This window comes from Watersipora subatra, chromosome 3 (assembly GCF_963576615.1).
Source record: "Watersipora subatra chromosome 3, tzWatSuba1.1, whole genome shotgun sequence".
Taxonomy (NCBI): Eukaryota; Metazoa; Bryozoa; class Gymnolaemata; order Cheilostomatida; family Watersiporidae; genus Watersipora; species Watersipora subatra.
In genome coordinates, this window is record NC_088710.1 from 15,519,233 (window position 1) to 15,532,059 (window position 12,827).

Sequence of the window (12,827 nt, forward strand, 5' to 3'; positions counted from 1 at the left end):
AATTCCTTTAGTAATCTCCGCGATCTTCAAGGGCATATTCTATTGCGTAAGCATCGATAGTGGCGACGTGATAATAGTCTGAGATTATTAGAGCTATTCGGAATTATCGTATAACTACTCGTTATCTCTACAATACATATATAGTCGCTCATAGTTCGTTGGCCTGTGTAGTAAGGTTATTATCCGCTTGAAAACAGTATCTCGTCTTCAGATGCTTCTTCTAAAATTGTTCCCGAACGACAACATAGAAATTTATGCAGTTCTATAAAATTGATGATAATTTGCAGGTATATATGCTGTACATTTTAAATTATTCATTACTTTGTGCTTTGAAGTTATTTTAGTAGAATTGAAAAGAACAATAACTTTCCAATCAGTTTACGTTGAAGTGTGTTGTGCACTTATTTCACGTAAATTCTCACATTTCGCTTTACCAATCAACAAAGTTGTTAGTTGTTTAGCTCACCAAATTTTGTGAAAATGTCTGATTTATATGAAATGTGTAAACAGGTAGTTGGTTGAACAGATTGATCATATTGTTATACTAAAAGTAATCAACTGAGTTTTAGAGTAATTGAGTAACTGAGTTTTTTATGTCCTTTATAAAAAACTAAGTAAGTTTTAAAACTTTGCAACCAACTGATGCTTGTCTGTCTATTTTATAGTTGTGAAAGATTTGTATTGATATAAAGCATGGAACTGCAAGTAAAGAATAAAATTCTGGAGGACGATCAGATCTGATTGGTCTCTTGAAGCTTTTCTCTTATTTAGCAACTTTTATTTGATACAAAAGTTGTAACAGTATAAGTTGCAAGTGCTGATTCGTGCGCATATAACCTTCTAGCTAAATGCCCGGCGTTTCACGAGTAATAAAATAATTACTCATTGAATTTGCGTAACTTACCTCGTAAGCTAGTTAGCAATCTTTGCAAAAACGATTGCCATGTTTGCAGACGGCTTAATAATTATTCCGTTACACATAATTATCAACAGTACTGGTTAATAATCCCAAGTGCTTAAAGTGCGAGTATTTTAATCAATGTGATGAATCACTAAGCTTAGTTGCACACTTAGTCTAATCTGAGATCAAATCCAGCGCATTAAAGGTTTTTCATTGCTAGATTTTAATCGCAAAAATTGGAGACAGGGATAAAAACAAAAAGACCAACAAAAAGACCAACAAACACTGAGAGAGATATATATATATATATATATAGATTGATGAAAGTTTAATGTGGTCAATCAACTACACGCTTCTAGTCATTCAATTCTTTCAAATATTCCATAAAACTTCTATTTGAGTGCCACCTCTATTTGAACGCCCCTTCTGTTTGACCGCCACCTTAAGAGAAGAGTTGAAAAATAAAGCGCCACTCTCTAATTGAACGCCACCTCCATTTGACTGCCACTTTGACAAACTTTGGTCTTTACAAACCCATAATATCAATTGTTCAGTAGAAAAGTGTCCACAAAATCGTATTAATAATGAATGGGTTACATCAATAACAATTAATTTTCTTGTTGTTCAACTCCAAAGCTTTTCGTCCTTTTCTTTAAAACTTTGAAAGCAACACCATAAAAATAATTAATAGTTGTCTCAGGCTAATAGTAGTTCCTTGTTTAACGCAGTCTTGATACTTAAAAATGCATGTATATTGAAAACGGTTTACATAAATTTACTATGGTAGATGAATGACTAGTTTTTGGGTCAAGGTTGCGTTCAATGAGCCAAATTTTTACGCATTGCATTTGTGCTAAATGCAACACTTAAAGATTTTGCTCTATCAAAAAATTGTTTGGACGCTAATAACGACTAGTTCAGCAGTGCAGAAGAATAGTTGACCTCAGTAGACATTGTGAAAGGTATTGGACAACCAGAAAATGTTCGTTCCATTGAAAGCAACAATCAAAACGCAGCTATCTGAGCATATAATGGAAATATTTGTTTTAAAAATGTTAATTTGCAAACTGTAGCAAACAAATCAATGAGTGTAATGAGCTTTTATTCAACATTGTTAAATGTAGATGTGAAATAAAAACATGTCTTCAAATTTAGAATGAAATAAAAATTGAAAGCTCCAACAAATTGCAAAGCAGTACACAGGCTACACTATCGTCACAGGTTACTTGCAAGCAATAGACATCAACTGGTAGAGATATTTCTCAGTTTCTTAATGCATATTTATTAAAAGATCTTTGACAAGTTGGAGTTAGGTTAGCAGATTTATTGCATCCAAAGGGTGTAATATTGCTCTATTCGAAGGATAGGGCCATATATAGGTGACATTCGCTTCGCCCTTAAAAGGGCTAAATTTATCTTCCAAAAGTTCTGATCAGCCATTTGAAAAATACAATGTGAGCCTCTATTTGAACGCCACCTTCAATTGACAGCCACTATAGAGGAAGGGTTGAAAAATGAGCGCCATGGCGTTCGATTAGAGGTTTTATGGTACTTTATGATAATTTGCTTGAATAAATGTAGGTGAGAAAAAGTTATAAGCGTCTTAAGAGCTAGCTCATTTACACTGAAGTAATGTGGTTCACATTTACTTACAGCATTGATAAAGCTAATCATCCACAAGTGATATGGCGTTATTTGGACATCATATAGGTCAGTGTAAGCTAATTATGTAATTTTAAATGACGTAATTAATAGTAATGCCGCTTTAATTATATTAATAGTATTCTGTCTCCCAGTACGTCATTTTTATTACACTGTATCACGTATATGAGACTTTTGGTAATAAGTTTGTTTTTAAGAAATTTATTAGAACCCACACTTTCAAAAATAACATATTAATTGAATTCTAGCGTATGCTTCAACTTTCTTCGAGTTATTTGATAGGTAAAATAAATTTTTTATAGTTTTGCAAAATCTTCATAGATAAAATAGTTCAAAGTAGTGGCAGTGAATTCATTCACTCAGTACGTGAGAAGATCTAAGGTGGCGTTTGCGCATATGCGTACCAGTGTCAAAAGTTTATATTTTTTCATCTCGCTAAAGTAGAGTAAGCTATTTGGTTAATGAAAGTCTAATTGGGTCTCTTCCATCTGTCATGAAGAACTGAGATTCACAAATAAGAGCTAATTCATCATATTTATAAGAATACAAACAAATAAACTAATGCATCCTGCGCATTAATAACAAAACTATAAAACCAATTTAATTCTGGTTACCAAATAAAATTAATTTTTGCAAGATTTGATCTATTACTCATATTGACAAATGGAATTTTGTAAGCTTTTTAAGATTTTGAGTTGAACAATAGTAGATGACACAATAGCGTATGTTATTACAATTTCTTGGAAATTTTCCATCAACACCTCTAGCATTTGGAGTCAATGAAATTGATAAGTTTATGTTTACAGCAAATGCTGGCAACATAATTTAAAACTTACTGTGTAGGTTATTAGACACATGCAGACACTTGAAAACTTTGTTTAACATCTGACCAATCTATTGTATTTTACTGCTATATATATCTTTTATACCAAGCAAAAATTTTACCTACATAAAATATATAATTAAACAGATACTGCGTAAGTAAATCTCATAATATGCGTGTTTATGATAAAGCTACAGATAAGGGATTTGTATATCTTCACAACTACAGCAAGCAGTTACTGTTCAAAAGACAACAAATGAATTCCCTGCTTAGATAACAGAGTTACAAACTCTATGCATGAAGAGAGGTAGCATTTTTTGAGGTTGTAATCTTTATACAATAATAAATTATTCATATTTTGATTTATGTTAGAATTAAATTTAGATTTGACCCTTTTAAACTGCAGTTTATGCAGTGCAGTGGTTTCTTTAAACTGCAAACTGTGCATTTTACTTCTGTCTACCCAATATTTCGCAAAAGCGAATATAGTGAAAATTATAACACTTTTGATTGTTAACACTGTTGATTTTGTATTTTACATGCAGTTACTTGAAAGCTATATTATATATTCATGTATATCTGAGCTAAGTGTATTTTAACTGTTGAGAAGGGTTGATAAGCAGAACCATAAAGTTTAATTGAATCTCATCATGTCCATACAAGCAGAACTAGATATAATAGCAGACAAGACAAATGGGAATCTTTTTATTACATTTAATACATGTAATTAGATTTGTTTAGCTATGTTGATATTTTCTATGATTATAGCAGTCTAAACTCGTTTGTCCTATCTATACTTATACAAATCTCTAGTCTACCTGAGCTGTAATTTATAGGATGGCTTTAAGGTATGATTCTCAAATAGCTTTCATAAACAAGCTAGGAAACTAACTTTTAGAATTTTAACTTTGAAAAGTTTCATTTTAAGGTATGGGAATGCTTGACGGTAAGATTCAACAGGGTTCATCGTACAGCCAGAAGTTCAAGGTGGCGACAGTCACTTCTCCTCATAGCGGCCATTTTATGACCAGCAACCTTGATGATGATGATGATACCGTCGATGGGTTAGGAAGGGGCCTTGGTGTCGAAGGACCTGATCCTAGCGTAGCCGGCATTGTTTTCTCTCATGGCAAAAGCCAAAAGGGATACGACTTTGAAGATGCCTGCAAAAAGCCAAGAGACACCTACAGATTTATCTCCCCAAATAACAAACATTATGTTAAGGACTTTGACAATTCTCTGAGTAAGATGTTTGCCTGCATGACAGTGGCATATAGGTAAGATCTAAAGTTCAAGTGTCATTCAATATTTTCTTAAACGTATAGTCATACCTCTTCATTCAAAGGTAATTCCTTTTTAAGATATGCTTCGTATCTTAAAACTTTTGCAAATTTGAGCAAATATTCCCATAAGAATATGTACTGCATTTTGTTAATTCCTTCTACACTTCAAAACCTACAAAAACTTCCTAATAAATAATATCAGTAGTTAAACATATATTAAAACTAGGGCTTCACGATATGGTGGTTTAATTGTTTGATGACGATTTTCAAGGTAGACGATTTGAATGTCGCCACCATGTTAAGGGATATCGCCAATCGTATAAAAGATATACAGTAATCGTCTAGTGGCGACTTATCTCACACCTGACATTTTCAGAGTGAGCGATACTGGAACTAAAACTAACCCTTTTAGACTTACAATAGGCTCATTCCATGGCCTTCCATGCACATGGTCATTCATAAAATAAATTTTTCTAGTTTCCACAAACACAAAACAGTTTCTTTTAAGTTAAAATTACAAAAAAATAACCACAAAGTATTACAATTTGTTACATAATAATATCGAATAATAAATAACAATATCGAATCGTCTGGTGGTTTTTGAAAGTCGTGGAGCTCTAATTAAAACTAATGATTTATGTAAAATGCTATAAAAAGCTGAATGTACGAACAAAATTTCATCTAAAAACTAGTTAATAAGGTAATTACCAGTGAAAGTAGTTTTCATCGTCATTTTTATTCTAAAGACATGTAAACAGAAATATCGATTTGTAGATGTTTGGAAGAGGTGGTCATAGAGATCTGTAACATAATATTCTTTAACTTGGACTTGTTGGAGTTAAAATTAATTTAGTATTTATAGTTTTTATTCTTGTTTTATTTTCTTATTTTTATAATATTTATTAATTTTATATTTTTGTTTTCTTTTTTATTTTACGAGCTTCTTCATTTTCACTTATGAAACTGCGATGTTTCAAAAAATTCGTTACGTCACATTTTGGCCATGACTTCAGCTGTATAACCAAATGCAGTATTTGTTACCATTTTTGATTTTATGTTAAAAAATTCTAAGGTGGAGACGAGTGTAATTAGAGGTTTGACAATATATTTTACTACTGGTGGTAATTAATAGATATGAATTTATAAATATGGTTGTATTGAACTTTCGTTGATGGTTTAGAGTTATTTCCTCTCCTTATTATCTATTACGGCTGTCAAGTTTTATATTAAATCAAGAGATTCAAGCAGAGAAACCAAACACAAGAACCATCACATAACAGTTACTCTCCTGCTGTAATGAAACCCTGAGGTCGCATTAACAGTGTCACCTATGAATTACTTTTGAGTAATGTAAAACACTCACAACTAACCGAATGCATACATGAAAATTGCCCTTTGCCCCTTGAATATTCCTTATGTATCACTCGCATAGACGCCACACATCTCATGGCTCTTTGGTAATGGCATAAATTGCTTCTGGTTTGTTGAGTGTTCTTCTACTGCTAGGTATGTGCTGACAACCATTGATGCCAACATTTTCTCTTTATCTAGAGCAAATGGCATAGTCAAGATTTAGTGAAGCAATGTATCTCGACCCAGCCTTGAGCCATATTTTGTAGAAATGGATGTTGACCAGAGAATATTATGCATATTGGTAGTTTATTGGTAACTAACAGCATTCTGTGTATGATATTTGTGACAGTGGTCAACTGTCTACACCTAAGTTCAAGGCCTTCAAGGGAATGAAAATCAATGTCTGGGATAAGATGAGATTAAATAATATAATCTGGAGGGAGTGGCACCTGCAGTGTAAGTAATTTGTAATAGTTTCTTAACATAATTTGGAGGGAGTGGCACCTAGGGTGTAAGTAATTTATAATAGTTTCTTAACATAATCTGGAGGGAGTGGCACCTAGGGGGCAAGTAATTTATAATAGTTCCTTAACATAATCTGGAGAGAGTGGTACCTAGGGTGTAAGTAATTTATAATGGTTTCTTAACATAATCTGGAGGGAGTGGCATCTACGGTGTAAGTAATTTATGATAGTTTTTTACCATAATCTGGAGCATTATTGGTTAATAAAAGCATTCTGCAAGAAAGATAATTTTATGGTAGAAATGTTGAAATGAACGTTATTAGTTTTCTAATTTTTCCTACTACCGTTTTGTTGTATAGCTATTGTCTGAAAATGTTCATTGTTCAGCTTAGCTGCCCTCAGCACTGCCCTTATCACTGCCCTCAACACTGCCCTCCGCACTGCTCTCAGAACTGCCCTCAGCACTGCCCTCGGCATTGCCCTCCGCACTGCCCTTAGCGCAGCCCTCAGCGCTGCTCTCAGCACTATGTTATTTGTTACATATGAAACATGATTACATGAATTCCCCTGGCTCTGTTACCGATAGGACCTAATTCATCTGATATCGTTTTTCGCATACATTATACAATCCTTACATTCTCTAACAGAACTTTATCTAAGACAACCTAATATTTACTACGAAGGCAAATTTACTCTCAACATTGTGATGGCCACATTGTTATCCAATTAATTTTATGGTTACATCGCTAAAAACTTGAGGTTTATCGCGTACTGCTGTCTATCATTACAAGCGATAATACATGGCTATTGGAATGTTTAAAAATCAGCAAACTTTGTTTTACTCAATTTCTACTTTAGTTTTGTATAATATTTAAACAAGCTTGATAAAACAAAATTTACAATTGAACAGTAATAAGCATTGGAGAACAGCATTGTAGGTAAGGCTATGAATTGGTTTCAGAGGAAAGGTACTGGTAGAAATTCATGGCATAACTTACTCAGATTTCAACTAAGTAATGTTTCAACCTGCTTAGTTTGTAGTCTTTGTTCATTTATTGTTTTCTTATATTTTATTTTAATGTTCACTTACAATACTGCAATGTGTTAAGAAACTTCACATGTCATACGTTTGATTTTCTCTGGGTGTAGCGCTGAATATTTGCGCAATGTTGACCTGCATTTTGGATTCTTTGAATGTTGAGGTGACCATTGGTATTAGTTTGACTGTTGGCTTATTACATGATGCTGTCTATCACTGTGAGTATTATTATATTTGTATATATATATATATATATCTGTATATATATATATTATATCACTAGTACAATATTTATTTTATACTAGCTTTGCTACCCGGTGTTGCCTGGGTATTAAAATCACCTTATAAACAATGAGAGGTAAAGAGAGTTGCCTGCCACTTGCTATTAACCTGGCACATTGCCAATTAATAATTTGAATAAACTTACTAATAAGAGCTACCCGTTTCTTGTGACGTTATGCTATCACCCTGCGTAGTAACAAAAAGCAGTTGGGCATTTGCTCCCGTATATCGACATATATCACCTTAGTGTCTATCAAGTGTCTGTGGCTGGATTAGCAAGGCGTCAGATTAGCGAACCAGAGGGTCAGAGATCAGATCTTCTGCGATACGGATTATTTATACCAATGAATTAATTATTAGCTATAGCTGGACACACCTACACTAAGAAATATAGATATATGTATTATATTGCTAGTGCAATATTTATTATATATAATTATATCACTAGTACAATATTTATTATATATATTATATCGCTAGTAAAATATGTATTATATATGTATATTGTATCGCTAGTACAATACTTTAAAAGTCAGCCAAGTTTATTATTAATTGATTTTTAATTTTGTTTATTTCAAACTATAAATACTACAAACATTGACATTTTTCTGTTCTGCTATCACATGTATTTCTAGCTATGATTCTATGGACATGATAAGATTCAATTAAACTATAGGGTGCTGTTTATTAACACTTTTTAACACTTAAATAACATTTAGATGAGATTTATATATGTAATATAGCTTTCATGTAACTGCATGTGAAGTACAAAATCAACCATGTTTTAAAATTTTCGCCATGTTCGCTTTTATGAAGTATTCTGTAGAAAGAAGTGAAATGCAGTTGGCAGCATTTCAACATCTTATTGCGTAAAGTGCAGTCTAAAAGAGGCAAATCTTGATCTTGTTTTAACATAAATCAAATTATGGAGAATTTATTGTCATATTTTGTTATTTATTTATTAAGATTGTAAGCTGTCATAAAACGCTTCGTTTCTTCTTCTTCACGGAGTTGTAAATCTCCTATTTACTCAAGAGTAATCATTTGTTGTCTATTGAATAGTAACGTTGCTTGTTGTAGTTGTGAAGATGAACAAGCCACTCGTCTGCAGTTTTACCATAAACATGGATGTTCATAACAAACCTCAGGTATGGATCACTTTTAGTATTTCGTAACTGTGTTACTAGTTGACTACATTTCGTTATGTCATTCCCAAATGAGGCTGATTTATGAATGCAACAGTAGTACTAGTGACTATCAAAACTGATGCATTAATTGCTGCCAGAAGGCATTCAGTTACTTTACCGACAAACAATCAAAGTTGGATTCTTGATGCGTAGTGAGTTGGTTGTCAACTAGAAAGGCAATAGGCTATATAGCCTGATATCCCAATGTTTCTTTGACATTTGTTAACCTGTTCACCAAGTATTAGTTCATGTGTAGATGGTTAATCGATTGGGATATTCTATAGCAGTGGTTGTTAACCTGGGTTCGAGCAAACCCTAGCGGGTCAATCTCAGGGGTTCAGCGGAGGTCAAGACACATAAGTGGTCTTTTAAATGCAACAGCAGAAGTCACACTGATTTGTAAGGTCATTTCTTTATGGAAAGATGTGTAATTTGTTGTGACTTCATGCATTGTATGGGTTTTGTTCTTTGAACGCGGTGATATTAAAGCACAGTTAATTTTGTGCACCAGTAAAAAATATACCTGTTTTAAATGTGGAAAAAATCCTATTTGTTTTTTTTATAAAGAAGGGTTTGACAAAGCACATATGAAACTGGTAGTGGTTCAGTACATCCAATAAGGTTAAGAACCGCTGTTCTATAATCACCACTGTGTTTATCTCCAATTTCAATAGCTTAATATCACAAAGTAGTGAGGAAAGACAACTCTGTAGAAATCAGGGTCTTAGTCATTCACTCATCTAAGCTAATAAAATGATCCACATCTATCATTCATAATCTGTTAAGTAAAATCTGTTTCAGGTTTTTTGGCGTGTCTCTTCATTGCCTTTTATTGTATACAATTTTGTATTGCAGGCAGTAATACTGGAAGGAAAATATTGGAAGAGAAAGCTAGACATAGTTTGTGTGGAATATCAAAAATGGAGAAGGTTTTACAGGCAAAGAATCATGCCAAAGAATGCGGCTAATTTAGGGGTGGGTATTACAGCTGTCCTCTAAAAGTGAGTTTTGTAGATATCCTCGTGTATAGTTAAAATGAAGAAGTTCGCCATGGTTGTCTTTGTAGTCATTTATCCATTGTCATTTTTATTCATGCTGCATATTCACCGCACCCTGAATGAATATGCCTTATTTCAAGAATATGCATTATTTCAAGTTTCAATGTTAAAATATTCAGTCTTTATTATAATTAGATTTCTGTGTGAATGGAATCCTCTACATACGAAATTTTCAAGTTGCGAGATGTCTTCTGGTAGAAATTTTGCTTCGACTTTTGAAAGATATTTCTAGATACTGAAGGCCTTTCTTTCATATTTTGGCCCGTTTGTTTCATGTCTTGGTCAGTTTGCTTTCATATTGTACGACGTACGACACATCTCACTCAGTTTCATTTGCTTGCAGAAGTCCGTAAATGACAAATTGTTATTTTCGTTCGTTGTATAATTTGGAGTTATCATATATCACATACGTAGTGGGACGACTTTCATTACTAGCAATTTATGCTCTGCTTTTTTGTATGATGGTCTAGTTTTTCATGCCATGTCGATGTAAATAAATCTTTCTACTCGCTTTCTTAAAAATGACATTTATTCTAAGCAAAACAAAGCCAATAATGCAACCCCCGACTTTTTCTGACTTACGTTTTCCACTTGTTCTTATCTTAGCTTCATCTAGAAGGTCAAAGGTAAACAAACATACTGTTCGTAGTTTTTATTCATTATACTTCTGTTCTTTCTTGTTTACATATGTACTTTTTTATATGTTATATAGTAATATAATTCTAACATGTATTTTATACACTATTACTATTTTATATATTTATAATTTATCCAAGTTTTATACCCAAGTTTTGCGGAGACTTGAAACGGATTAAGGCATTTATATAATAAAATGGATTTAGATTTCGGAAATTTGCTACTTACGAAATAGCTTCCGGAATAATTACTTTCTTAAGTAGAGGTTCTACTATACTTGTATCGAAGGGATTAGCCTAAGGATGGCAGCTTAGGTAACCTACACACTTGACATTTGCTGGAGCATAGTTTAGGCTAGGGAAAATAATACATCTCTCCTTTTCCTTACCTGCGAGCTTCTCACAGACTAGTTGTAGCTGTGGCACGCTATCATCTCGTATTTATCTCATTTTAAGCTATTAATACTTCCATGCTTTAGATAGAGGAGCTGCTGGCAAGGGTGGCAGGAAAGGAAGGTCATGATTTGTACCACTCGCAGAGTAGAGACTCTTTTCAAGCAGATGAAGACCAGTTCGCCATGGACTTCACTGACACACTTTTCTCCACCCTTTCACAGGGCGGCCACAACCAGCCCCCTCCCAAGGACGACTACTGTAAGCAGGGCTAGCTATGGTTGATTGTTGGTCATTAACTTGAAATCTGACAGACTAGAAGGGAAAACTCGGAATGGGAGGGAAAATCTGGATTGGGAATTTTTAGTACAGATGTTCTGACGCAAGACTTTTTGGTGTGACGATTTCTGGCACAGGTTACAAGCTCAGAATTTATTCATTTTTCCTTGTGATTTATGGCTCAAGAAATTTTGAGTAAAAGTGGAAGAGACAAGTTTTCACATAGCGGCCACTTTTACGTATTTGACAGAGGTAGTTCATGATATCCTTCAATCAAATTTTGGTGATGGGAAAGTAAAAATTCATGTAAAGAAAGAATCCACACTTAAGATGGAGAATTTATTAATGAGATAAACCAACGTGGCCTGAATCATCAGCTGCATCAATTGAATCTGCTCACATTAAATAGGGAGTAACATACTGAGTGACATACTGAACTCAACAAGTGAAATACTGAACTGAACAAGGGAAATATGCTGAACACAACAAGTGAGATATGCTGAACTGAAATAGAATGTCAGTTCATTTTTTATGTGTTTCCAAGAAAAAGGCATTATGTGTAAACTTTTATAAATAAAGTCATGTTTTTTGCATTTGTTATTATCGTTGTGTCATTTATTTACTGGGAAGTAAATATATAGTCAAAAAAGTGCTATTTATAAAAGCCAAAAAGTATTATTTATAAGCATAAATTATTTAGGGTAAAAATAACAGCGCTAAAAAGTCTGGCGCCAAAAATTCTGAGCCAAAAAGTCTTGCGCCAAAAATTCCTAGCAAAACAGCTTGTTCAACATAAAACTCCTAGCAAAACAGCTTGTTCAACATAAAATTTCTAGCAAAACAGCTTGTTCAACATAAAACTCCTAGCAAAACAGCTTGTTCAACATAAAACTCCTAGCAAAACAGCTTGTTCAACATAAAACTCCTAGCAAAACAGCTTGTTCAACATAAAATTCCTAGCAAAACAGCTTGTTCAACATAAAATTGCTTATTGTGAATTGTGTTTTTTAAGCAAACTCAATGGCTAGTTTATTTTGCATCCATTTATTCGAATGTCATAGAAGCTGCTTATAATGGCTTTCCATATTTTATTTCTAAACCTTCCTTTTGGATTTATTATCCAATAATGTTGTGTGTGCTGAAAAATACTGGCTGAGGTTGGCCAGAGCTCTTGAGTGACTATAGATTTTCCCATTCATTGGCTCAACCGAGGAAGAAGGTGAACAAAAGACGGACCTATACCCTTATTCTAATTTGTTAGCAATTCAGTCATATACTTTCAAGATGGTAAACATCTGCAGTTATTTGTTACGGTTGTATGACTGGGGTGAGCATGAGATAAGCTTCCAGAGTTGTTTTCTCAATTTATTGCACGATTCCCAAAATTCAAGTTGTAAAACGCCCAAGTGATGGCTGTAGTGTATTTTTGCTTTTGACAATTAAATAGTCGATGCCTGGCTAGTAGTGT

At 33.5% G+C, this 12,827-nt stretch overlaps 1 protein-coding gene across 2 annotated transcripts in view; it reads left to right on the forward strand.

Moving 5' to 3' along the window:
- Positions 1-174: 174 nt before the first annotated feature.
- The window catches only part of LOC137391525 (carbohydrate-responsive element-binding protein-like), a 34,100-nt gene continuing 21,447 nt past the window's right edge, over positions 175-12,827 (forward strand). Inside the window, exons 1-7 of one of the 2 annotated variants that reach the window (XM_068078027.1) lie at positions 201-287; positions 2,557-2,611; positions 4,315-4,663; positions 6,372-6,478; positions 8,888-8,955; positions 9,850-9,969; positions 11,167-11,341. In XM_068078027.1, the coding sequence (XP_067934128.1) occupies positions 2,587-2,611; positions 4,315-4,663; positions 6,372-6,478; positions 8,888-8,955; positions 9,850-9,969; positions 11,167-11,341 (844 nt within the window). In that variant the 5' untranslated portion in view covers positions 201-287; positions 2,557-2,586. Of the gene's footprint in view, positions 288-2,556; positions 2,612-4,314; positions 4,664-6,371; positions 6,479-8,887; positions 8,956-9,849; positions 9,970-11,166; positions 11,342-12,827 lie in introns of both variants that reach the window. The other variant, XM_068078028.1, reaches the window with a different exon arrangement.